The 27,967-nt window shown below is 40.1% G+C and overlaps 1 protein-coding gene across 1 annotated transcript in view; it reads right to left on the reverse strand.

Moving 5' to 3' along the window:
* Positions 1-27,724, reverse strand: part of LOC105931645 (oxysterol-binding protein-related protein 10) — a gene marked incomplete at its 5' end in the record, with an annotated part of 47,332 nt that extends 19,608 nt beyond the window's left edge. Inside the window, 3 exon segments of the mRNA XM_036131609.1 lie at positions 2,609-2,662; positions 17,919-18,049; positions 27,490-27,724. Of these exon segments, the coding sequence (XP_035987502.1) occupies positions 2,609-2,662; positions 17,919-18,049; positions 27,490-27,724 (420 nt within the window).
* Positions 27,725-27,967: the final 243 nt, after the last annotated feature.

Genomic DNA, 27,967 nt, shown 5'->3' on the forward strand with positions numbered 1-27,967 from the left:
GACGCATTTTTATTCTGATCGGCCCTTTATTCCGATTGCTTCTGTCCATGTAAATGTAGCTATTGAGTGTTAAGCCCATTCAATATTCAATCCAAGCAATCATTTCAGATTGTGATAATATTTTAAATTACAAACTCACAATCAGTACACTGTGCAGCTGTAGCGCACATGTGAGGACTGAAAAAAAGAACAAAATGCTAATTTACATCCGCTAACTGAAAAATTCAATTCAATTCAATTCAATTTTATTTATATAGCGCCAAATCATGAAACATGTCATCTCAAGGCACTTAACAAAGTCAAGTTCAATCATATTATACAGATTGGGTCAGATTATACAGATTGGTCAAAAATGTCCTATATAAGGAAACCAGTTGATTGCATCAAAGTCCCGACAAGCAGCATTCACTCCTGGGGAAGCGAACACAGAACTAAAAATAAGTAACATTTTCTTAAAAAAAACAAAACAGTTTATTATTAAAACAAGTTCAAAAACATTTTTGTTGGAAGTGTGTACCTAAATGTAATTGATGTTATCAGGGTATAATAATATACATAATAAATATGGTGTTCTTACTTTTTATTTGTTCTGGGAAAATCCAGGTAGTTTCAAATAAAGTGAAGTAGTTATTTGTTCAGCAACATAAAATCTGCACCTTAACGCACACAGGCACAGCATTAATTAGTCGGACACGGGTCTGAAGGTTTCCTTTTTATTTGGGGGGGGGGGGGGGAACGCTAGTCGACAGATACGTTTCTGACTTCATAGAAGGTGTTCAGCAAATTAAAGAAACCTATTTTTGTTTTGTTTTTTCTCCCTTCTGGCTTATATTGACTCATTGTCATTTAGACCAACTCTTATGCCCATTTCGAATATATGCGTTGTTATTCTGTCAGTTTCCTACTTCCATTTTGAACCTCTGTACTTTAGCTATGACATTTGAGCTTACTTATTTTTGTAGTTTAAAGGTTTTAGGAATTACAGGGATAAATGATAAGAAACATTTTCAAATCTCATGTATAATTTAATATAACTGAGTCATTGTTTTTTGAAGATGTTTTTCTGATCTTCAATCGGGCCAAGTGACGCCTGATCAACATATAAAATATTATCCCACACGGTTTTGTTAGATTTTAGATGTATTGGCTGGATCTATTATTTGGAAGAAGACACGTTTGTCCCACAGGCAAACCCCTCAGCCTTAAAAAATGATTGTTGTATTGATCTTACATGTAGACCACCACTACTCCATGTTGGTAATTATTCCTGCAAGCACTTCAGTGTTGCTGTTGGCCTTTAGGCCCCCTCCCTGACCTGTTCTCACCTTGTCTCATCAATAAATCTGGAGAAATGTCCAGTTTTAGCCATGCTCCTGTTGTCCAATACTTTCTCATGGCAGCTTTCACCATGTCATGCTGCATTTAAATAATGTTGTGGATTTGTTTGCAATCTCTCTTTTTTTTGTACAAATTGATCCTTCTGTTCCAGTGGAACTTCCCTGCAAACAAGTTATTTAAATAAATATCATGCAAATGTGAAGCATTTAGGAAAATCTGACTAGGACAGATTATGTAAAGTATTAGTTTAAGGGTGTGCACACATAAGTATCCAGGGTGTTCCAAAATAAAGTGACACACAATTTTTTTTGCACACTTTTGATTGCCAGTGAAGCAATTTTCAAGTCAGTTTGCTGTCTTCAACATTATGTTGCTGGCGAGCTGAAGTGACAAAAACAAAAGCTCTATATATCAGCTCTACTTTATGAAATGGTTTCAGTCTGCACTAAATCTCGCCTGCGTTCGGGGAAATATCCAGCAAAATTTTCCTCTTAAACTCAGCTGAATATTATGAAGATAATTGGAATCTCAGTTAGCTGCAATATTAGTTGCATCCCTCCACTGCAAACAAGGCAGAAATGTAACAGCACTAGAAATATATAATTTTTAAAGGAATTAGTTCAACATACTGTAATCTAGTTGCAATTACTCCAAGATATTGTAAAATGGCAGTTCTCTCATAATTGGTGTCCTGTGAGAGGGCCTGTTTTTACAGCTTCCCAACCAATTACAGGGAGGAAAATTAGATCCTGGGGTGGGTGAAAGGTACTGCAGTCCAGCAAAAAGCCCGTAAACTAGTATCAATGTTCCAAGCAACAAGCAAGGGAAGCCAACTCCTCATCCACTCAACATCTATAAAAGAAATGGGGAAATTTATTTCACAGCACAAATAAAAGTAACTTTTTTAACAGGTGCTCGTGCGCTCCAGCTCCCTTTTCTAAAGTCACCCAGGGCAACTAGCAGTAAAGCCTACATCAAAAACCACCAAACAAGTGAGAAAATGTTGGCATTTCCTTATTTTTTCCTGTTTCAGCAGCGCTCTGCAATGATTTAAGTTGTTTAATGTGTTTACCACAACAAGGTCTGCTGGCTGGTTTGCTCAATAATTTATGAAGACTGCATCAATGCTCGGTGTTGGACCAGCGCTGTAGTTTCCGTCGGTGACGTTTCACCACTAATGCACCGTGGAAATGCTGGACAAGCATCTCCTCCCACATTTAAAACGAACGCAAAGAAGAACGGGACACTCAACCGGTAATTAAACACTCACGCTGCACTGCTGGGAAGCTACGGGCTTGACCTGCGTGAAGCTGGATCTCATCTCCTATAAAAAGGAAAAAAAAGGATCAGCCTGGTTGAAAGCCACCGACTGTAAAAATCCACCAAGGGGAAGGAAAGTGGTCCGCAAACAGGAAAGCTGCTGCGTAAAGCTTCAGTTAGCATAAAATCCTATTTAAGAGATGGGTCTCGCAGTAGGAAACCCGTCCAGATCGAAGTCTTTTATTGAGTTTAAAGGTCTGATGGGACCCTGAGGAAAAAAAAAGAAAACACACTTCCTCCTCCTTCATCTGAATTTGCTGACTTAGTGAGCAGCCGTCTTAAAGGAGTCCCACTTCTCTACAGAGAGATGCTCAGTGTGGCTGAAAGAAGGGGCTGCGCTGCTGTGCGTGACTGCCTCTCTGCCCACCACCCACTCTGAAAAAAAAAGGAAGCAGAGGGGAAAGTCCCAGTGACGTCATACACCATTCCCTCCCATCCTCCAGCTGCTCCCTGCTAATCCTCCTCCGCTCTCCTCCCGTTGCGCCTCTACTCACATGACCTCCCTGGTTTTTCTCTCTCGCCACCTAATCTCCCCCCACTTCACGAACGGCTTGTCATCAGCCTGCAGATGATCGAATCATCAGAATCAGCTTTATCAGCCAAGCTTGTGCAGGAAAGCACAGAATTTGACGAAGCCGGGGTTTGAGTTAGTGCGACTGTGCGTGGTATTGATCTGGGTACTCCGACTGTTAAGTGTTCATCAGATCGACAGCCTGGCAGAAGAAACCGTCTCTCTGGCGGCTGGGTTTGGCAAATAGCGTTCTGTAGCGTCGATCTGAAGGTAAAAGTCTAAATAATGGATGTGTGGAGATGTTACCTGCCCTATCTACAAGTCCTGGATGGAGGGGTACAGTTAGCATCTGTAGTTTCTTCTTTATTGTTAAAGATAACAGGGTGAAGAGTTAAGTATCAAATCAGCAATAGTTATTCTTGCTAACCAACTAGACCATCGTTGTTCAAAGAAAGGAGGTTTTTCTTTCAAACTATCGTCTGCAGTTATATGTCAAAGCAACAGTAATAATTATTTACCCACTTCAAATCACATAAAAACGCACAACGTTGCAACTGGAAAACGATCTTTAAACTTTGAGGGGATTTCTGAACTTCTGAACAATCCTAAATACAAACTATGTTTTTTACTAAAACTGCCCTGATACAATGAGTTGAAGACAGGTGCATTTAGATTTTTTTACTGAAACAACACGAGTCTAATTTTCCAATAAATTACTATATATTTCACTTTTGCCCATTTAATTTTTGTTTCTGTATCTATTTTAAGATTAACACATTCATTCATTTGTACCTCATAATTTTACTATGTCAGTTACCTAATTGGTCCGTGAGTCTGTCTTGTTAGCCACTTGATTTTTTTTTGTATGGCATTTCAATAACATTTTGCCATTTTCAGTAAGCTAGATCTTCAGTTTATTAGTTGTTTTGAACATATTCTTCAGTTAGCTATTTATGGTTAGCTAGTTAGTTATCAGCTGAGTAGGAGTGTTACTTTTCACAGTATTTTAAATACATTTATTTTGTTTTAACTAGCTGGGAGCTGGTTGTATCTGCTGTTACATTTTTTTGCAAAGTATTTTGAATCTATATTTTTAAAATAGCATTTAGTTATTTAACAAGTAGTTAAATTTAGATGGGCAAGCTAGTTACATTGCGAGGTAGCTTGTTTGTTTTTATACAGTACTTTCAATTATCAAATGGGGCTGTTACTTTTCCAGTGTTGTGATTCCCCTAAGGATAACTGAAGAATTGTTATATTCTAGCTCCAGTTTTGCAATCCTTGGAGTTTAATGGAGTTTAACCATTGCAATTTAATTTAAATACCCCATACAATCAGAAAATGTTGTGACATACATGACCCAAATCTGACAAAATATGTAAAAAAAAAAAAAAATGTCAGGAGGCGCCAACTAAAGCACATTTGTTTTCAGTCGAGACGTAGCAGGTAAAATGGGACCTACATGCAGGAACCAAGGTATTCTGAGTCTTCTGATGACAGACCCAAAGGTTTTCCTGCTTTGAATCTGTCCTCTTATTCTGGACCTATTCTGCACCGTCACACTGTTCTCTATTCTGTTTCATCAACTCTCTATCTTAGCCTCCTGGGCGTTCAGCGCAGCCTGAGTCTTTTCATGCTGCCATTTCAAAGTCTTATTGTAGTTTCAAACAGTTACAAGTTTGAGGTAGTTGTCTTTCTGGCTATTCATCCTCTTCCAACATGATAACATCCCTCTTTTCTCCATTCACATAAAAACAGTGGCTGTATCGGATGGATGAAGTGGACAAGTCAGCCTAAAAATCTTCTTCAGTCAAGTCTTACTTGCAGTTTTGCCTCCTAAGAACCAGCTAAAGTAGATTCAACCATTATCAGGTTATCTGGGATTTGTAAATGTAGTACAGCCACACCTACACAGAGGTCAGCCTCAAATTTTTATCATTTTCAAATTGGTATTTAGCTCATGTTCTGTTTTGTTACACATGCACTTCAACGGGATCAGCAACTGGAACCGCAGGATAAGCACATTAGTCCACATGGCTGTGAAACCCTGCAAAGAAAGGTTAAAATAAGATAGCAGAACCACCAAAGCTTCCAAAGGAGCAGTCTTTTTCCTCTGAACCGTACAGCAAGAAACCAATTTCAACAACTTGCATCCACAACCTTATTCTTTCAGTCACTTAAAGAGCTTGTGACCACAGGTGAGGAGGTTGGATTGTACATCGACTGGTAAATCGAAAGCTTTGCCCTGAGGCGCAGCCTCGCTCTGAACCATGAGGGTCCAAAGCAACGCCTGCATTCCTGCTGACTCAGTCTGTCCCAGGCTCCTCACTGCCGTCGGCTTTGAGCAACATTAAAAGTCCTGCTTAGGGCTGGAAGCCCTTCCAACAAGGGGAATATTAATGTTCCTGCACCTTGTGTGCAAGATTTTGAACTGTGTGCTGATTAAAAGACAGATGGTTTCCTTTTTTGACCCGTAAAATGCAGTTTTTAATGCAGTATAGTTTTTTTTTTTAAACCCATCCATAGAATGTCATGGCCATTTGTTGACATGTATGTAATCTGCATGCAGAGATTGCCTCATATTTAATTACAGTTTCTGTGGCTTTTCTTTCATTTTGCTGTGGCCAGATGATTCTGATTCCTCTACCAGTATAACAAAATTTTAATGTAACTTTAGCTGAAATTTGACATTGGACTTTAGGCCTTAAAACAAGATAGTTCTGTAATATGTCTGAATAAACAAGTCTTGATTTGAGCCTCCCTTGTTTTTCAAAAGTCAACCAACGGTATTATTAAAAAAAAAAACACAGTTTCCCACAAACAACAACTTCTCTAGTTGCTTTAGTCTTAAGATTCAAACCCTTCAACAGCACCGTCACCCCCGCCCCCAAACAGGACCAAGATTGAAAATTTTTTCATTGTTTTAACTTTGAAAAACATTGCAAATCATTTAGACAAGATTAAGCTTGAAAATGAATGTACAAATCTCCTATTTAGCCATGATGTGTTTAAGAACTGGGCAAAGCAATTATTGTAGCTCTCTGCAACATTATGCTGAATAGTGTCACTCTGAAACGTGTTGCCCATGGGCACTTAAACACATCCCCCACCCAGCTTATTGTTTGACATTTAGTCACACAATCAGTGAACTTTGTCTCTGTGCACTTTCAAATAAATCAGACTTGCAGGCTGAAAGATCGGGCTATTTGAACACACTGACTGAATCATGTGGGTTTTTTTTTTTTTTTTTTTAGCTCTGTTTACTAAGTTAAATGTCAGAGATGCTTTGAAAGTCAGCTTCCAGGCAGATACTGAGGAGCTTCCGGTCTGCGCTCCTGTTTGGCATTTGAATCAAAGGTAGCCGATACTGTTGCATCTGCCAGTTAATATGGAGCCATGGGAAAAAGTGAAGACACCCCATCAAACAGGTTCTGTGTTTAGAAGTGTTCACCTAATCTAATGCATTTTTTTACTCTGTGGTAAAGAAAGCAATTTAGCTGCACCTAAAAAAAAAAAAATCTGAAATGACTTCAATGAGACGCTTTAAGTAGCCTCCAGAGTTCTGCAACTGCAGTCTTTGAGAGGTACTGTCCTGCAACTTCTGGATGCATGCCTGCTCCAACTTGGCCGAATTAAAAAGGATAAAATACCTTCCTGGCATGTTGGCAACTTTTGCAAAGACCGGGTCATTGCTCGTTCATTTGGTTCAGCGGAGAGGCATCCACAGGGTGCAGGACAGTGGCACTTTATGACTGGAGTAGCAGACCCCAGTTTTAGGGGATTCATGTATGCACTGCCCTTTTCAAAAGTCGTAGCAGATTCTATTTGTTTTTTTTTTTTTTTTTTTTTTAACAGATGGTCTCTCATTTTTCTCAAACACCTTCTGATATACGGTAAAAGTCATTGTGGATGTAATGACGGTGAGCTGGTCAGGTCCTGCTGCAGCAAACCAACCCCATACCATGACACTTCCAACTCCATGCTTCACAGTTGGTGTGAGGCTCTTTACCTGAAATGCTTTAAATTAAACTTTTTTTCCCCTTCTAGAGTTAAAGTAATGCAGCTTTATCTGCCTTACCAAAGAATCTAAGTACAGATTTTTAAATCTGGACCTAAATCAAGTTTGACAGATGTTTGGTTCATTTGCTGCCCAGTGTATAAATCTGACTTAAAGCATCAGACTGATGCAGTGGACGGGGTCTAAAACTTTACTTTCACGAGGTTTAAAACAACTAGTGATGAACCATCCTCCTTTGCTCACAACATACTGTCACCCCGAGCTGCTTTGATCTTTGACAATAAAGCATCATAAACATGTCAATTTTAGAACAATGTTATGGTTGACCAACTTCATTACGTTTTATGATTCAACAACTAAAGTTATTTTCTTTGCAAACAAGAATAATGAAAATAAACTGAACAGAAAGCTCTACAAGACATTTAATAGATACCAGAGACAGAATATAAAACTACCCTGAGTGTGAAAGGGCACAGGCTGACTTCAGTGAGCTGCACACCTTGGGACCTATTGTTTTTTTCTTTCAATATCACTTTAAAAAACACTTTAACAGTTCTTTTTAATGTTTTTTTTTTTTAGCTCAGAGGTTGTCCCGCTGCATAAGTGTGTTGGAGCTCAAGGTCCTGAGCTACTACCCCTTGGTCAGCAGTCGTTTTCACCCTCTCCCCATCCTTGCATCATGAATATTGATTTTAATTGAGGCAAGCTTGCAAAATGGCAAAGGGCATAAAAGGTAACATAACCTGCACCCAGTGGAAGCCTGAAAGCTAAATGGCATCATAAGACAGGAACAGCGGTAAAAACAGGTTGTCAAAAATCAGATTCTGTCCAGGTCTACCGAGCAGAAAAACAGAGTACAACAATCAGGAACTGATTTTTTTGAGTCTATATTGAAAAATAACTCATAAAGTCCGGCATAAAACTGGATGTCAAAAGCAAAATAGGTTGGTGAGTTTTGACATCTCTTAAAATATCTGCATTCACAGACGGCATAATGCATGCGTCTGCAGGGTTTCTGTGTGGTGCAGCAATAATTTAAAAAGTGACATTTGCTCTGTAGGAGGAGAGCGAGACCGTGGGGATAAAAGTTTCAAACGGGAAGGCGTCCGATTTAATCTTCCTCAAGTAAATCTGGAGGATCAAAGAGCAAAAATGACTCATGAACTTGAGCTGGAAACGCACGGCTCATTACCAGCTAGAGAGGCATTATGTGTCTGTCAGTAAACGTCAGAAAGAAATGTCTGCACCATTGCCCTGCCGCAATTATTACCTAGATATCTACAAACACACACCCCTAAATACTAATATTGAGGTTTAAATGTAAACGATTTTGTTTGATTTACTGAAACATTTCAAAATATAAATTCACAGGGATCACTTTGCTGCTCCCTGCTGGTCGAAGGGTAAAAGAAAATTGGGAAATTTTGAGTTTGTCATTTCCGTCAGGCCACCATGTGTTACCTATGTAACGTTTGCTGGATGTTTTAGCTCAAAGTTGTCATGAAACTGTCTTTTCTATCTTCATATAAATAAATTCCACCTTAAGGGCAGATATTTAAGAAAAAGAATGGTATGTCAAGCTTATCAATGTTAATAAAGGTGACCGGAGACGTTTAACTGTGTTGCACTGAACCGGCTTTTAACTCTGGGAGGACAGCCGGAATATATTCTAAGCAAATGCACTGGAGTTGTTACTCATGCATCGAGCCAAGAGATTTCTGCAAGCGGCAGCAATTTTCTCTCCATTTCCTCCACAGTCACGCAGCATCCCTGATCTCCCTTTCTGCTGGCTGCAGACTTGGAGTGAATTTAAAACGCCACAGCAGTGCTACATAATTCAAACAGGAAGCCTTCGTTATTCTGAGGTAATGCACTTTGTGCCTTGATGTCGTGCCTGATCATTAGATTACAGGACAAACGATTCCCTGACTGAATGGGAGGATTGTCATCCCATGATTCTACGAGGAGACCAGAGAATTATGCGCCAGGGCTGGTAATTATTACATGTCTTTCATTTTTGGTGAGTGTCTCGGATGTCAAATCACATGACTTTGCTCCATCTGCATTACGCCTCATCGCCACTAGATGGCAAGCTTACTTTCCATATCTACCTTTAGCATGAGCAGGGCCCTTAAATACATCACTCCAGAACTCCCCTTGCATCATGTTGACGGATTGAGCGGCGGGTCTTCTCTCTCATTCTTCCTTTCTGTTCTCGTCATGCAGGGCAAAACTTTCAATAACTCACACTGGACAAGAGGAATTCATACTGTATATAAGAATGCTTAAAAGAAAACCACACCACTATAAAAGTTTATTAGATATCCGTATGAAGGTGGAGTACGGTGCTTGGGACTCCTCTGGGTCCTTTTTCCTAATATCAGCCAGAGTCAAAGACAGTAATGAAATCTAGAATCTGATGCAACATCGAATGTTATGGTAGTTTTGGTCAAAAGGAAAGTACACCTACTTTCAGTTCTATGACTTTATGTGTAAGGAAATTAAAAACGATCGAATCTTTACCAGGATCTAAGACTACCTAAATCTAACCTGAAGTGTGGAAAAAAACAAAAACAAAAGGTGAAGCCTGGATGAAAAAGCTATATTTGGGGGAAAAAATGGTGCACCCAAAGATTGAAGATCTTAGAGAAGCACCTTCAAGTAGCTGACTCCTAATACAACACTGCTTCATTGCTCGGATGTACAAGTTTCAGGCCAGTTTTAGCTGTCAGATGGCCTCGTGTGCTGTGGCAGCAAAACAAGCCCAAACCATCCTCCTGTTTTATCCTTTCAACCGAGCCATACTTGTTTAGTCCCTTTCTAGTTGTAATTTCATGTACGTTAACATTTTACATGCCATTTGAGACCTGTAGAGTCCTTTATTTATCCAGAATTGAATTCAATCAATTACTTCAACTACAGACATTCATGATATAAAAACCTGGATGACTTTAAATTTCCTGCTGTTATATTCAGACAAGACAGAAATTGTAATCTTTGGACCAGAATCCTCAAAAAATAAACTTTTTAATCAGTCACTTAATCTGGATGGCATTAAATTGGCCTCTGGTAATAAAGTTAAAACCCTTGGTGTTATTTTTGACCAACACATGTCATTTAAATCCCATATTAAACAGGTTTCCAGAGTTTCCTTTTTTCACCTCAGGAATATCGCCAAAATTAGAAACATTCTGTCCAGGGGTGATGCTGAAAAACTAGTCCATGCATTTGTTACTTCAAGGCTGGACTATTGTAATTCTTTGCTATCAGGAAGTCCACAAAATGCAGTTCAAAGCCTTCAGCTGATCCAAAATGCTGCAGCAAGATTTCTGATGAAAATCAACAAGAGGGATCATATTTCTCCAATTTTAGCTTCCCTTCATTGGCTTCCTGTTAAATCAAGAATAGAACTTAAAATTCTTCTTCTAACGTATAAAGCCCTTAATAATCAAGCTCCATCATATATCAGAGCTCTGATTACCCCGTATGTTCCTAACAGAGCACTTCGCTCTCAGGCTGCAGGTCTGCTGGTGGTTCTTAGAGTCTCTAAAAGTAGAATGGGAGGCAGATCTTTTAGCTATCAGGCTCCTCTCCTGTGGAACCAACTCCCAGTTTTGGTCCGTGAGGCACACACCCTGTCTACTTTTAAGACTAAGCTTAAAACTTTCCTTTTTGACAAAGCTTATAGTTAGAATGGCGTAGGCTAGCCTGGGCTACCTCTATAGTTATGCTGCTATAGGTTTAGGCTGCTGAAGGACGTTAAGATCTATTTTTCTCATTCTGCTGATTTTTCCTACTGTTCTCCAATGTGCATCGTTTGTTGTTATTTCAGCTTTTAACTTTTTGTTCTCTTCATAGTAGGTACACCTGGCCTGGCATTCTGTTAGCTGTGACACCATCCAGGGAAGACAGATCATCTACCATTACTATTTAACATAGAAAGGACTTCTGGATCAATGTGTGCTTCTATGCTTGTTGTCTCTCTGCTCTGTCTTCTCTAATGCCCAGTCAGTCAAGGCAGATGACCGTTCACACTGAGCCTGGTTCTGCTGGAGGTTTTCCTTCCTGTTAAAGGGGAGTTTTCCTCTCCACTGTCGCTTCACGCATGCTCAGTATGAGGGATTACTGCAAAGCCATTGATAATGAAGACGACTGTCCACCGTGGCTTTACGCTTTTTTAGGAGGAGTGGATGCTGCTTGTCAAGACTTGATGCAACCTACTGGGTTTCTTTAGATAGGAAACTTTTTGACCAATTTGTCTGCATGATTTGATTGAATTTGACTTTGTAAAGTGCCTTGAGATGACGTGTTGTGAATTGGCGCTATATAAATAAAATTTAATCGAATTGAATTAAAGGATATTTATACTGCTAAAAAAGGCCAGAATGCTGTCTTGGATCTCAGAAATTGATTAATAACACTTTCTTTAAGTATATAGATGAATCCAATCATTCACACCAACCGTTCCCTCATCTCTGCTCCTAACTGCAAAGATTATGAACAGTTTTTGTTGTATTTCTAGTTTTATGGGATTTTCACTCAGTCAACAGAAACTGATCCCAAATGATCATAATCTGTAACTCTGGTTTTTGACCGCTCTGGGTTCACATTTATCTCTATTCAGTGTTAAAGCTGATATCCAGCCTACAGCAAGGATTAAATGTTCCTCGGTCCCTTTTGTTTTTTTCTTATTTTTCTGCCGTTAGACTGAAATGAGTGTTGGCACATCCGACAGCAGTATCTATTAGGCTTTTGACAATTACTGAATGGGGCCTAACATTTGACAAAGAGGGCATCCAGAGCAGAGGAGCAGCAAAGGGCGGCTTCCCTGCAATAAATCTTTCTCTCATGATAAAAAAGTTAAACACCGTTCTTTCAACAGATAGTTGGTAGCTGAGGGTTATTATGATTCTTGCATGGTGTAGAGAAAAAAAACATTTACCCTGTAAGATTTCTAATGTGCTGAGTTTTTGTCACACTTAGATCAAATCGTCTTATTACCAGACAAAGACAACTAGATTAACTATCAAATATATCTTCCACATGTCTCGTTTATTACGGGGGAAAACATCTCTCCAAACCAACCTGGCCCTGTGTGAACAACTACTTGTGCCCGACTTGGCAGCAGCATCTGAACTCACTCTGGAAGAATTTTGGCCCGCTCTTCTTCGCAGAATAGTTTTCATTCGGCCACACTGGAGGGTTTTCAAGCATCAACGGCTGGTTTAGGTCATGTTACAACATTATGATCGTATTTAAGTCAAGGCTTTGACTAGACCACTCTGAAAACCTTTTGAATCACTCAGAGGTGAACTCGCTGGTTTGTTTTAGATTCTCGTCCTGCTGATTCCCCCGGTAGACAGCAGGATGCAAGATTCTTTCAATTACATCAATTAATTGAGACCATGAAGCAGCAAAGTTGCTCAGAATCATCACACTACCACGGTTATGTCTGACCGTCAATCATTTCCTAAAATGTTATTTTAGTTTCATGCCCAGAAGGGATATCCAAAAAAGGTACAACAAAAAACAACAACATCTAAAGAACTGGACTTCAAGACGTATAATTTTTTATCTAAAGGGCTTTCTAAATTCAAAGCTAGTGAGGGAGAAGTTCCAAGCTTTTAAACGGTAGAGTTTGAGCCAACGTTTTCTCTCTTTTCACCCAAATTGCCTTATTTGCATGTTATATGAACATAGCGGTCATCAAAAGTGTTTTTCTTGTCCTTGAGATGATGGAGTACAGCTGTTGTCCTGAGGAGCTGGCTCTCCTGTTTTGAGCCATGCGTCTGTGGAGAGGCTGTTTAGATTCTCCAAAATAAAGGTCTGGACATTCCTCGCTGCACTGAACTGCAAACACCACGCCACTCAGTTTGTGTTTAGGGATTTTGTCCTTAACACGAACCAACCTCAGAGTTATGTTTGGTCTAAAATACACCAGGAAGTTTTTTTTTCTTTTCTTCTGAGATAATCCTTTTGATTTTCTCAGATGTTCCGACAACGTAGGGGATGACAATGTTAATGCCGTTTCTTGTTAGTTTCAGTTGTCTGTTTGTTTTTTTTTGTTTTTTTCAATGGTGACAGAAGCCCTGTTCGGATATCCACAGGTTCAAAGAGCTTTTTCGATGTGGTTCTGTTCCTTTTTTAATGTAACAGGATGCACACATGTCCAGAAAATTCTACGCTCATCAGTCCACCGAGTATTTTCCTAAAGGTGATTATTAGCCATGGAGGGGATGGTTGGTTTGGAAATGATCATGTAAACATCTTACATTAAAGCTAATATCTCCATTAGAGTTTAGAGATGAGACATTTTTACAGTCTCTCTCTCTGCTCATCTGAAATAAAGAACTTTACATATTAAATATAAGATTTAATAGTTTCTAGAGACAGTGATTTCAGTTATGTTAAACCAGCGGCCCTCAAACTGGGGTCCCTGGACCCCCGGGGGTTTGCAAACCACGGGTTGGGGGTCCGGGAAATGCATGTTGTCGGGCCTGAGGAGGCACTGCTGAGGATGTGTTTGGGTTGAGCTAAATACCACAATAGATAAATATTTTAACTCCGTCCACTTCATCAAGTAAGGTAAAAGCAAAATCAGGTAAAATTAGGACGCATGACAACAGTTACATCGAGTTTGGCTCCACCAAATCTCTAATATTAGGTGTATTTGTATATATTTTTTAAAAACATACATAATTTGTATTGTATTTAACAGTACAGTACAACAGGCTGTTTAAAATACTATCACCATGAGGAATCTAAAGGGGTCCTTGGAAACCTATTTAATGCTGCTAAGGGGTCCCTGGCTACAAAAGGTTTGAGAACCCCTGTGTTAAACCACCATTATTGTATCACTTAGCACAAGGTGGTTGTTGTCCAGTTAGCAGCAACTAAAGACCAGTGTCCGTATTCACAAGGATTCTCAGAGTCCCCTCCCAGAGCTCCCATCTTAGCCTAAAATAAAACTCATGGGAGTCTTATCTTAAGAGCGATTCAGATAGTTGCTGAGAGCGACTGAGTAAGGAGACGACAGACATTTTTATCTTAGTGAGGAGGTGTGGTTGACACTGTTGCTAGGTGTGACGCTGTCTTCTAAGACCTGTGATTGGTTGATAGTGCAAGAAAAACCAAACAAGACAAATGTGCTCCTAGTGATCAGAGAGAAATTAACCGATTAGACTGGATTAAGATGAAATTTATCAAAACTAATTGTTACACAGCAGAAAATGTTTGAACACACCTTAATGACATCCACATTATTATTTTTATTTACTTATTTATTTTTACTCGCCAGTCATTTTACGACCTCATCTATTTAATTTGAATGCACATTCACCTGTCAGCATTTTATTGGGATTGTCCGCTTGCATAAAGTGGTTGCATTTGGCACAACAGCATAAAATTGAGAAAAAAAAAACAAGAGAAAACCAAACAGAAGCGAATCTGTCTGCTCAGCTCTGGGAAGAGAATGGAAGAGTGATGAAAAGTAAATTTGGACCACAAATTTGGATCACAAAGTAAATACACGGACTTTGAAGCGTATTGCCGCAGATCAATGCGTCTTTTTCTCTGCGTGCTTTTACACGCCAGCCTGGAAAATGAGAAGCGCTGCAGCAATCAAAAGCGAGGAGATGGCCTCAAATAAGCGAACTTCTAGATGACCATTTAGGCTACAGAGATTATTATGCAATACAGAAAAATACTTTCACACATCTTTTATATATATTCTTTGTAAATTTCTCCACTTTTTACTCATGATTAGCCAACATTTACCTATTATTTATTTATTCTCAATAAAATTACAGGCAGAACTGTCTTTAACCCATCGGCTGCTTAATTTCCCTTTATGTGGATGATAAAGGTTATCTTAAATACATCTTAAAACTTGTATGCTTGTTAACTAAGTTTAACCATCTAAACAGTTTTCCACTGTTTAGATGCTGGATCAGCCAAACATCTCTCTCTGTTTCCACCATGCTTAGGACACTATTAGGCTCGCTGAAAGTCCTCCTCACTATTCTTAAATTTTTTTCTCTTGAGGAGCTCTCTGAAGGCCTTGGGTGCTTTGTGGATAACTTTTATCATACCGAGGTAACATTCTCAGCAATTTCTTCAAGAAATTCTTAGATTTTTCATAAAATGACATCACCAAGAGATAGTCAGTCTCAGGATTCTTTGTGAATACAGGCACTGGTCCTGGTAGGTGTTGTTAATTTTCTGCTTGAAATGAGGCGGCAGATGTCCTCCCTAAAGGGTTTGGTCTCTGGCCAAGTGTCCAGAGCAAACAAAAAAGTTCTGTTGTTGATTTCAATAACTTATCACATCTAATTCTTCTGTTTAACAAAGTATTGTCCTTTATTCATAAGATAACCCTAATCCTGATTTCAGTTCACTCTTGGGACAATTGTTATTCACGTTTTTGCAAGAATTGCTCAGCTTAACACCTCACTTACAGTAAATATGCGAGTAAAGTTTACGTATATAACAACTTCAACAAATACAAGCACCAATGTGCTTCAGGCAGTCGGCATTAACATCTTAGTAAAATAAAATCTAAGCATGATTAAAGAGACAATATTAGAAAAACTAAATTATGTCACACTGAAACTGTAAATCATGACTGATTTACACTAAACATTTACAGAATGAAAAATCAGTCGATACATTAGGCATAAATGTGTTATTTATTTTTTTCCCCCCAAACATGTTACTTTTTAAAATGAGAAGCTCTTTTGTATGCTGAGGGTTATACGGTCTTTATAGGGAGCAAAAAGAGGACTTGAATACCTCGCGTTCTTAGCTTTCCACATCATGCCATAGTCACCTGTCACTGTTTTCTGATAGTGGCGCAGGGTGGTCCAGACTGTCTGACAGCCCATTTCTGCAGCAGACAGTCAGGAAGCAATCTGTGAAGACCTCCTGGGATCAGCGCAGTCCCACCTCTATGTGGTGTGACCCACTTCTCTGACAGCAGCTCTGCTAAAACTTCCACAGCAGATGAGTGCTTCTCTCTCTGGGCATCAAGTATAAACACAAGAGATGGAAAGACATCCTTTCCACCTCAATACTGTCAGGTTTGCTCAACCGGAACATTTGTGTCTTAACGGCTGCCTTTATTTTATCGTCTCAGCAGGAAAAAAACCTACTGCTTCTTAACAAGCTAAAGTTTTCAGCTTTGTAAACATTTATTAGACTTATTTTAATGAAATAAAAATATATCTGGAAGCACCTAAAATACTTCTCATTTTAGGTTTTTGGGTGACGAGAAATTAGCCTCGTGAGACCATCCTGATCTCGCGAGCTTTCAAGGTTTCACTCGCAGATCAGTCTGGCTACCCTCCGTTAAAGAAAATTTGGAGCCGTTCACCAAACGAACGTCCAATCAGCGTTGGCTTTGAGGCGGGTTGAGGTGTGACGCAACGAGGAGCGACAGTTCAGTCTAAAGAACATGGCGGCTTCAGCCGATGAAACTAGCGTTAGCGTGGCTATCGAGCAAGTTTTATCGGAATTACAGAGTATTTATTTGCTGAGCTAACGAGCCTTTACCTGCAGCAGCAAGAGTAGCTTGGCTTGTGGTTGTGTTTTCGTCGTCGCTCTGTTACGAGCGACGACGAATCTGATTGGTTCATTTGGCCCGTCTATCACCAACATAGGCCAATCAGCTAACCAGTATTTTCGCCCCTTCCCAAAATTACTTAAACGGAAGGTTTCCAGATGGATATGCGGAGCAAATCTATCTGGCGGAGTCAGGTAAATGAGAAATGGCCAGAAGGAGAGAAAACATTATTTGGTAATTCTTATCTTATTTTAGTCCAGAAAGTAAAAACAAAACAAAACAAAACAAAAAAACAAGACTAACATTTTATGTCCAAGCAAAGGTAGAAAATACAAACAGCAGACACAATGACCTCCAGAGCGGTGGGGAAAGTCTAGCCGACGCAGGTAAACAGAGAAATGCTGCTTCTCTTCGTGCAGTCAAGCATATCAAGCACGCAGCCTGTTTTCAGACTTTAAGTTAAAAAAATGGTTTAGCTTCAAGGAAGAACTTATTACAAAGCTGTTTCATCACATTTTGATATATAAAGTAATAAAAGATAGCAGAAAGGGTGTTAAAGCGTCAATTTAAAAACTAATTTATTCATATCTTACTTGAATGTAGGTTTCATGCAAAATACAAATGTTACTACTGATGTTGGCGTCGCCTCTCTGTGGTTTTAATGCTGCGGCCGTGTTTGTTATGTATTGCATTGGTTTTTGCAGGAGTTTGTTTCTGTCACACGTGTTAAATCAGGATTTGTAACCAAAAAAACTGCACCTCAGGGTTACAAAAAAAAGAAGACAGAATAACATGCTGCTGGACTTGAGGGCGCTTTTATAAAAAAAGAAAAAAAAAGAAAAAGAGAAATATTTGACGACGGACACCAGAACTGTTACCTCTGTAGCACATAAACATAAGTTTCATTTTCTTTTACAGAAACCAACCTTTGCTGTTGTGTTTTCCTCTCTGAAACTATGCCAATGACATTTTAAAGGCCAAAAAAAGGAAAGACATTGGTCACATTCTGCAACTGAGAGGTGTTGCTCTGTTGGAATTTTAAAGATTTTTGTTTTTTATTACATTCAGTTGGTTTCACAGAGGGCAGCGGTATGGGACAAGACACGTCCATCCCAAGATGACAGACTAAATTTAGAGGCGAGAAAATGAAAGTGGAACATCACGACTCTCACCTCTGCACCATGGGACATACTCCTTTTCCTGAGGGCCGGGGAGGGCTCGGCTGATTGTGAAGGAGTCAGACCTCCGTTCCTCAGCGTGTCGCCTGAGGGCGACTTTGGTACAGTCCACACAGGAACACCATCTGCAACAAAGCAAACGGTAAAGTGGCGTCAGAGCCTGCTGTCAGCTTTTAGATCGCAAAAGCAGGTCAGAAATCCAGTGCTTGTTTTAGTTCTGATGGAATCAAGAGACGAAGGAGGAAAACTCATATCACTATCAGCCATTTACATCTGACATTCACTATTAAAAGGCGCGGGATGACTGATGGAGCTGAGACACCAGGAAATTGTGTGCAAAATTATTTTCTTCTTCGTAGATATTGGATTGACTGAGTGCCACATCCAAGCTTGCTATGGCAGAATGACACAATCTGGACTTCAGCCCAGCAATAATAAAATGTCTTATGCAAAAGTAAATACGGCACCTTGTAAAGGTAAAAGCATATATCCTTAACGTAATAAATTTGTTGGTTGTAATGTGAAAAAACATGAATAGGTCATTATAAAAAAAGAAGAAAAAAAGGCATCAATAAGATAGGTAAGCATAAAAAAATATTATCTAGCCCCATAACTCTGATATTGTTCAACAAAACTTAATGTCCAATCAGTCATTAGTAAGCAGACTCCAGTCGTGTTTATGCAGAAACTGTAATTCAGTTTCTGCATAAACACGACTGTCCTGTGAAGGCCTCAGAGGTATCTTTGAGAACATTAGTGAACAAACAGCATCGTGACGATAAAGGAACACAGCAGACAGGTCAGGGATGACCCTGATGGGAAGTTTAAACAAGGGTTTCATTTTAAAACAACACACCAAGCTTCGAACATCTCAGAGAGCAGTGCTCAATCCATCATCTGAAATTAGATGGCTCTCCTGCAAACCTCCCAAGAAAGGAGTGTTCACCTAAACGCATGCCAGACCAGGAGAGCATCGATCAAGAAAAAGCAGCCAATAAGGCGACGGTAACTCTAGATGAGCTTCACAGACCTGCATTTCAGGTGGGATAAGTTGTTCGCAGGACAACTATTAGCTTTGCACTTCAGAAGTCTGATCTTTTTAAATAGTGAGCCAATAATGGGAGAGACATTGTTGAAAGAAAGCTAGAAGAAGTCCCAGGTAACGTTTGCTACAAGCCACGTAAGGGGACAGGGCAAACATGGGAGATGGTGCTCTGAATAGAAAAGATCAAAATTGAACCTATGCAATGAGGAAAACCAATGCTTCACATCACAGTGAAAACATAGAGGTGGCAGCATCATGGTGTGGGAAAGCTGGTCAGAGTTGACGAGGTGTATGGACCTAAGCACAAGGCGGTTCTGGTAGAGAACCTATTGCAAAGGTTCTGTAAAAGTTGCTATTGGGAAAAGGTTTCAACTTCCGGCAGGACAACAACACTAAGCGTCGAGCCAGAGCTACAATTAGATGTTCAGATCAAAGTCTTCGGTTTTGCAAAGGCCTAGTCAAAGTCCATATGGAAATCAAGTTGAGAATTTGTGACTTTAAAATGTTGCCGCTCAAAACTGACCTCCATCCAATCTTTTTTGTGAAGAGGAATGGGCAAAAATGTCCGTATTTATGAACAGAGCTGGTAGAGACGCAACCCAACAAACTTGCAGCTGTAAGTGCATCAAAAGGCGGTTCTGCAAAGCATCGTCTCAGAGGGACTGAAAATAAACACACACCACACACTTCAAATTTGGCTTCGTAAATAAAGAAGTTTGTGTTTGTAACATGACAAAATCTGAGTAAGTTCAATGGGTACGAAACCCAATGGAATGCTTTACAATTAATTTATGAGAGCTGGGTTTTTAACTTGAGGTATCACAAAAGTGGGACTAGAACTGAGACATTTGAGAATATTTCAGGGGAAATGATCTCAATACATTAAGAATTACGACAGGATTATTGAATAAAAATCTGCAATGAAAAAGCCGTTTTGAAATGATGCTGAAAAAGCTTGTGTTAGACAAATCAAGGAACATTTGTAGCAGCAGCACCAGCAACAGTGGCAGAGTAAACTTGCTCTGAAGCAAATGGGATTTTAAAAATAAGGTGACCTTTAAAATGTCATGGCCTGGAAACAAACAATCCCGTATCAACATTGTAAAACGCTGTTAATAAAAGACAACGACATAAGCTCAGATAGGAATGGAAACCATGAGGCAATGTTATTGTGAACACAAAACATTTTTCTTATTCAGTAACGCTCCGTTAGGTGTTTAGAATATTTGCCGTTTCGTACCGTTTCTTTTTTATGTTATTGCTTCAGAGCCCTAACATAAATTTTCACACCTTCACGTCATGAAGGTGTGAAAACCTCGTATTCATGCTATGCATGGGTCAGCTGCACCACAGCATTTTCTTTTTGCTGCATACATGTAATTTGTACATTGTTACCAAAGCCTGGGTTGCACCCAGTCCTCGGTTGCAGGGCTTCCCAATTTGGTAGAAATTGTAAATTTAAACAGCATATTCTTTGTGGTTCAGCATCAGTAGAGCGGTTCTGGGACTATAAAGTAGCTCTCTGTATTTATTACTGTGGATGTGTCTGTCATTTGCTTTGCTCTTTGCTAGAATAAGACCAACTCTGAACATCGATGTAATGTTGTTTAAATGTTTTTTACTCTGCTGGTAAATAAAATGATTGCATTATTGGGTGGAATAAATTTACACGCAAGGTTAAGAAATTTTGCATTAAATGAAACAAAACAGGAAAGTTTTGTGTATTAAGGGGATTAAAAAAAAAAAACAGGCATAGCAAAATGGGCGAAGCGCGCCAATTAAACAGCAGCCTCTCAGAGTAGTTTACTTATGCGCATGAAAATTGGTTCATAAGGAGTCACTAGCCACTTTATTAGCTACACCTTTCTAGTGATTAGGTAGGACCCACTTTTGCGTCGAAACTGCCTTAATTATTCATGGCATAGATTACACAATATGTCAGAAACAGTCCTTAAACTATGAAGGTCACTGCAGTACAATGAACTCATTGTTATGTTCAAGGCGCATTATCCTGGATGAAGTTAGTAGGTGAGGTCATTGTGGTTATAGAGGGGTGGACATGGTCACCAACGATACTCAAGGTAAGCAGCGGTGCTTAAACGATGCACAGGTCGTACTAAAGAGCTAAAATTGAGCCAACACCATCTGCCAGAATGGTCCATTCAAGGCAGGATGGTTAAATGCCTTCATGTTCACATTCTGACTTTACCATCTGAATGTCTTTAGTAATGATTTGTTGAGTGAGGAACTGGTAAATCAAGCTCGGGTTGAACAAACAGCTTAAGTCCAACAAGTGGTTATAGGGTTATATTGAAACCGTAAACACGCAGAAGATTCTATGACCATAAACCAATACCATGCAGCAGAGCTTGAAACGCCATTCTCCAAGGGTCTTGCAACTTTTGGAGGTGTCCCAAATCCAACACATCTAAATCTGGTGTCTTAAATCCTTCCTCAGGCAGCCAAGATCTATAGAGTCCTGCTAATGACCTCAAGTGCGGTGAGGCCAACTAACAACCAACAGTTGCAGGAAATTGGCCCTCGAGGACTAGAGTTGGACACCTGTGCCGTACAGAGTCCTTGACTATCAGCTAAAGTATTCCAACAACTTAAGACTCTTTCTAAGGGGAGTATTGCTTTCTAGTTTCACTCAGCTAGGTCTAAGTATTGTCCTGAAGCAGGTGAGAAGTTCAAATGGTAGCAAAGACAATAAATACGAAGGATGGGTGCAGCGTACGCATAAATGTGCACCTATCCGTCTGTTGATCTCTCACTCCATTCTCCCCTTGCTCGTGAACAAGACCCCAACATACTTGAACTCCTCTCCTTAAGACAGGACCTCCCACCCCCCAACCTAGAGGGGTAATTCCCCTTTTTGGTTGGGGCACCATGGCCTCTGACTTGGAGGACCGCTTTGCTCTCTACTGTCTTGGTTAGAGTGGGCAAACACAACCATGTCTTCCACAAAAAGCAAAGCGAAGACATCTGCTGGTTCCTGAACTTGACCCTCCCCGGGCTTTGGCTGCGCCTAGAAATCCTTTCCATGAGTTATGGACCCTAACCCCTAGTCAATGATTGTTTGAGCTCCTTTTTTCTTTTAATTAATCACCCGGAACTATTCTCCTCTGATTATCAAAGCTTTTTCATCCAGACACCTGCTGTTCTCTAGATTTAACTTCATTCCTACCTTTGCCTATGGTCACAAAATTTGTGTCATGACAGAAGGAGATCCCGGATGCAAGCGGCTGAAATGAGCTTCTGCCGCCGGGTGGCCAGGCTCCTCCTCAGAGACAGAATGAGGAGCCTGGCTATCAGGGAGCTCTCTGTGTTCTGAATGCCCTCTGGACGACTCCCTAGGGAGGTGCTCCAGGCATGACCCACCGGAAAGAGGCCCAGAGGGCAGCCCAGGACACACTGGAGAGTACGTCTCTCAGCTGGCCTGGGAACGTCTTGGGTGCTGGATGAGGTGTCTGGGAAGAAGGAAGTCTGGACATCTGCTGCCCCCGAATAAGACGAAGATGATGAGTACAAGTACGGGGACCATTATCAATGTCAGGAACCATAAAGGGATTTGTTTGACGTTCTTGCTTGGCCCAGCTTAAGAATCACAAGTCCAGTTCAAACTACAAAAGTTTGTCAAGACTCATCAAGAGTCCATAAATTAAAAGGGAAAGACCTTTTAGTATTTATTAAGGGTGCATTCAGTTAGTAAGTTAAAAACAAAACACACTGGTGGTTTAAATAACTGAAATCAAGTTCTGAAATGGTAAATCAAAGCTGAAATGTGTAATTTAATTATAAAATCAATGAAAAAAATATATATTTAATTAGCATTATGAAAGTTAGAGTATGATAAATTGTCTAAAGGGCACTTTTCTATACTCCATGTGAATTTCTTTCATACTTATCCAGACCTGGAAAATTAAAAAAGTAGTTTCCAGGCTTTTCCAGACAGCATAGGATGCCTGTATAAAACCCAAGGATTTATCCTTTAACTCAGTAGACGTCCATGCTGCGTTGCAACTTTTCAAACATTTCAATATATCCTGCAGGTGTCTTTTGCAATCTGTGTCCTTGGTGATTCCTCTTCCATTAAATATCAACTATACTACCTGAGTATTAGACAAGCACAAAAACTGTAATATAGGGAACAGGTCAAACTTGGGGTTGGAATATTATACGGTTATTACAGATTTTTGAAAACTTTACTTGTGAAAACAAAAGCATATCCAACTTTTATTTTCCTCTTAAATTTAGCCCCAATTAAGTCTTGTTAGCTGGATGTAACGTTGCTGGAAGGTCATAAGGGTAATTGATATCAAGGTTAAAACGTCTTGATTGGGACATCTGTAAGTCACCATGAAGCCCTAGAAGTAGAGTTAATTGATAAGCGGGAGCTATCCAATGTTATTGTTGGATAGAGGCATGCAAGTGGATGAGAAGCCTAACGAATGAAACAATGCAATGAAATTGTCATGCACCAAATCTCTCCAGTTGTTTCTTCCATTTCTGGCCAGTGACTACAGGTCAGAGTTTGTAATTCTGTAACTACAAGGGTTGACCTTTCCTAAGAAAGGCTTTCATTAAAAGCAATTCTCATTTGAGAAGGCTGCAAGGGGGGGGACACGTTTGCAAAGTAGATTTCCTTTATGGATTTTCATTTCCTTAAAGGAAAATGCTCCGTGTACTGGTGAAGGGGTGGGGTTGGGGGGGTCAAGCTATTTTTAGCATTGGCAGAAGGGGAAAGAGGGGGAATCCAAAAGGGCTAGAGGGAGCAGCGAAGATCCTCCGCTGCATTACCTTAAGATCTGCTCTCTGGTTTTTGACTGGCAGGTTTTTTTGTTTTGTTTTTTTTGCAGGGAGCTTCCAAATTTAGATATCTACTCTTTGAAACACCTCAAGCTGACTCCAACGGGTTGATTTGGTTGTTGAGGGAGCAGCAGGTGATCCGAGGAACCAACGTGCCAGCCAAACTCAGTGAACCTCATGCTTGTGAATGCTTTCCTGCGTGAACCATTCGCCTATCTTGCAACTCTCTTTTATCAGCTGCATGAAGTCAGGATGCAGCCCATGCTGGTGAAGCACACCACCAAAAACTCTCAAAGTTGAGGATCCAAATAAGGTACTCTTCACTGAGGTGTGGAGGGTACATGCCGAATATGGGGAGCAGCCGGACCCCCACGGGACTCATCAGCAAGGCAGCGGAAGGAAGAAAGAGGTTTGTACTTGCGGCCCGGCGGTCCCACTCCACACAACCCGCTGCAGGATACGGCAACGGCTGGCGCAAAAAGAAGATTAAGAGACAGTGAGGAAGGGCAGATTCAGGGTGGCAACCTTCCTCCACCTAAACACAGATGCAAGATTACCTTTTTAGTAGTAGGATTTAAAAAAAAAAAAGTTAACTTTCTAGTTTAAAGATTCCAAAAAAAAAAATTTGCCGTTGAAATCTCACACTTTGGTTAGAAACAGTTTGGATTCACAGCATTTCTATTGGATCATTAAAAGAGGTAAGATAAACAATTATCAAAAGCTACAATTGTTTTAGATTGATTTTCTAAGATATAAAAGGCTAAATGTTTCATCAACATAACACAAAGTAGAGTTTCCCCTTGTAAATGATAGAAAACATTTAAAAAGCTACCTGTGGAGCTAGGCAATGCTTTTGGGTTGAGGTAGCAAAATTAAGTCTATCCATTTTCTCCCTTGATATGTTCTTGAACTCCTACTGGGAAATGTTGGAATTAAATTTTTATTTTTGACATGAAATCCAACTAGCATGAACTTGTTTCACACTAAAAAAGGTACACAGTTTCCCCTTTGAGTTAATTCTGATATACAATTCTGTTGGAAAGTTGATGATTGCTCACTAAAAGCATGAATACCATGTTAATATTTGGCTTTTATCTATGCATTTTTTCAATGGAAAGTCTTTTTCAGGTTTTCTGTATCTGTTGGTTTCCCAAGACAGACATGGCTTTTAAGCAAAGTTCAAAAATTCTAAAGATGCATGAAAGCCGATCTTTTTCAAGATCATCCTGGAAACCTGCTTTGATCATTTCATAACTGGTAGTGAACCATGTTTGAGCCCATTCTCATGTTGGGGAAACCCAGCTGTGTCTGAGTTTCAACCATCTTACCCAAATAGTTACCGACAGATGAAAAAGGATGTGCCAGGAATATCAGAAAAACCACCAAGGCTCAATCCTACAGAGTAACTGGAAGATGCTGGACCACCGGCGTTACTGTTCAGGTTAAAGCAAGTTTTACATCACCATGGAGGGAGAGCCCTAAACAAGAAACAAGCCTTTGCTCCAAAACTGGACACCTTTAAACTCAGCCGACATGTGCAGCGGTGCTCATGAACAGGAGTGAACACGATTCAATAATTATGTTTGGAAGAGTCAAAGGCTTTCAAAACTAGAAAAACAAACATTGTAGCAACAAGGTAGTAGGTAGTACTGTAATATGGGTCTGTGTTGCAGCAAGAAACGATTGTGAATTGCATCAAGTGATGGCGTAATAAAGGAGGACTAACTCCAGATTCTTAAACTTCACCTGAAATCAAAAGCCAGATGGTTTAAACTTTGACACAATTAGGGATACATTTAAAAAAATCAGATTTATAAACCCAATGGCAGGCCAACATATATCTATAGTTGGTAATACTGTTCAGAAACACTTTGTTACACTGGGTAAAACTGTCCTTCCATCCTGAAAGTAGTCAATACGTTATGTATTCAGAAAAAATAGGTAAAAAATGTATCTCTATGGCAGCTGCATGCCTGAAAAATCTCTAACCAATCTTTACTGTTGAGTCCGAAGGGCATAGATTTTTCATTGTTTTGCTCCTGCCCCCCCCCCCCGTATCACCTTATCTATTAACACCAGTGTGCGTGCTCGTTCCTTGTTATTTTCTGCTTGCCGCCTGCGTATGTGCACTTCTAGTCTTTATGTATCTGGTTAGCTTTGGTGTTAGCTGTTCTTTGTGCCTATGCTGCTCTCACTGTATATTTTGAAAATGACAAAGTCATAAGAAACAAGCCGCGTACAAGTTTATGTGAAGTAGAGGAAGGTCTCAGTAGAAAGAAATGACACCATAGTGGATTTGGGAGATTTTTTTTACGCAATCCCCCTTGAGGAACAGAGAGCAGGTAAGTCGGTCTTGCGTCTGCACAGTTATTCAAAAAGGGACTTGAGGAAACTTCCGGAAAAATCGCAGACTCTACCATTAAGCTTTGGCAGAAACGACTGTTACTGAATCATAGTAAAACTTGTCTGTACCGAACTCCCAAACACCATTTGTCCAAAAGAAAAGTGTTCAAATATCCAGACAGAATGATGGCTACATAATGAGTGTAGTCATTGTTTGGTTTGCCAACGGATGTCTCACCAAATAGTTTTATGTTTGACCCGGTGAGGATTAAAAAAAATCTCAATAAATTAAAACCTGTGCACCCAACTTGTGTTTTTAAAACTCAAAGTTGCTTATTTTATGATTGTTTTAACTGGACAAAAAAAATCCAAATACATAATTAAAAATTCAGAGTAAGTTTTGCATTAAAGCTCATAATGAGTAGAACTGAGGATGAACCGTAAAACCATCTCCTGTGTAGATTGAAACTGAAGCATCAACAAATAATTTCTCGGTCACCAAGCATTAAGAGCTGCTCAAAGGCAAAATCAATCCGATCTTTTTTACGAGGGAAAAAAAAAGCATTAACATTTGTGGGTCTACAGCAACCTGAATACCATAAATTGATTACAAATGTGCATCTTTACTTGGGGAAAACAGGATTAGTCCAACAGTTGATGGATCGTTGTGTCCTATAACTGGATACTCTACTTTTAAGAAGTCCTTCCAGATATTTATCTTAATTGTGATTGCTAAATAGAACCACCCTCGAGCTTCAGATGGTATAAATCAAAAATTCTTTATTAGACCAGGCACAGAGAGGCTGAAACAAGGGGAAGGGCTGACATTTGAGGCACCAGAGCTGAATGTTTTGGTAAAGGTATAATCTGCTGAGAATCAGAAGCGCATATGTATTTTTATTTTAAGCATACCCTTTCACAGAAGGCCATTTTTCTTTCCCCGACATGCAGTTTGACATGCTTTAAGGGCGTCTGTGAACAACACCTTCATACACACTTCTCATTCATGCTTATAACTGGTGCGACTTGAAGAATTTTTGGCTTTTCGATGGGACTGACGACATTGAAGCAACAAAAACCAACAAAACAAGACACACAAACAATAAACAAGCAATCGTAACAAACAAATGACACAAAGTCAAAACATGTAACACATTAAATGCAACATTCAACAACATTTACCGCAAACGTTCAACTTTGTCGTACCCATCAGACATGGACATGAGCCGCAGTTTAGCTGCCCCAGCTTGGCTTTGTGGATGTAGCTGGGCTCAGGAGGCGAGGACTGAAAAGATAAGGGGGATGGGGTGGATGGAGCGGTGGGGGGCTCCAGTAACAGTACCGGAATGGGTCCCGGGGCGCACTCACCAGAGGGGGTTCCACGGCTACGCTGGGAGGCGTGAGACTGAGGAGGTGCTTGGCTGCTGTGGCTCTGAGTCTGCTGGAGGATGTTCAGGCACTCGCCCAGGCAGCTGAGCGTGGCGGCCGACGTCGCCTTGAGCAGCAGCAGGTCCTGGTCCAGACAAGAGAGGGGGCCTTTGGTGGGGAGAGAGTCAATGGAGTGGACAAGGTTCTTCTGTTGGCCCTCTGCTTGGGACATCACCTGCAACAGAGGAGAACATTGAGTTTAACACACAACCGACACTGTTACTCTGAACAGGGGCAGAGTCCAGCTGCTTTTTGGTGACATTTTATAAAACAGATGACGAGATTTATTTGCACATCTACAGGCAAGGGTATGGACTTGCAGGTACAACATCTGTACCCAACACTGCATGACTAATTTGAACCCCAGCTTTAAACAATGATGACACAGTGGCAATATCCCATGTAAGTAGATATTTTT

The sequence above is a fragment of the Fundulus heteroclitus genome, unplaced genomic scaffold (assembly GCF_011125445.2).
Source record: "Fundulus heteroclitus isolate FHET01 unplaced genomic scaffold, MU-UCD_Fhet_4.1 scaffold_442, whole genome shotgun sequence".
Classification (NCBI taxonomy): domain Eukaryota; kingdom Metazoa; phylum Chordata; class Actinopteri; order Cyprinodontiformes; family Fundulidae; genus Fundulus; species Fundulus heteroclitus.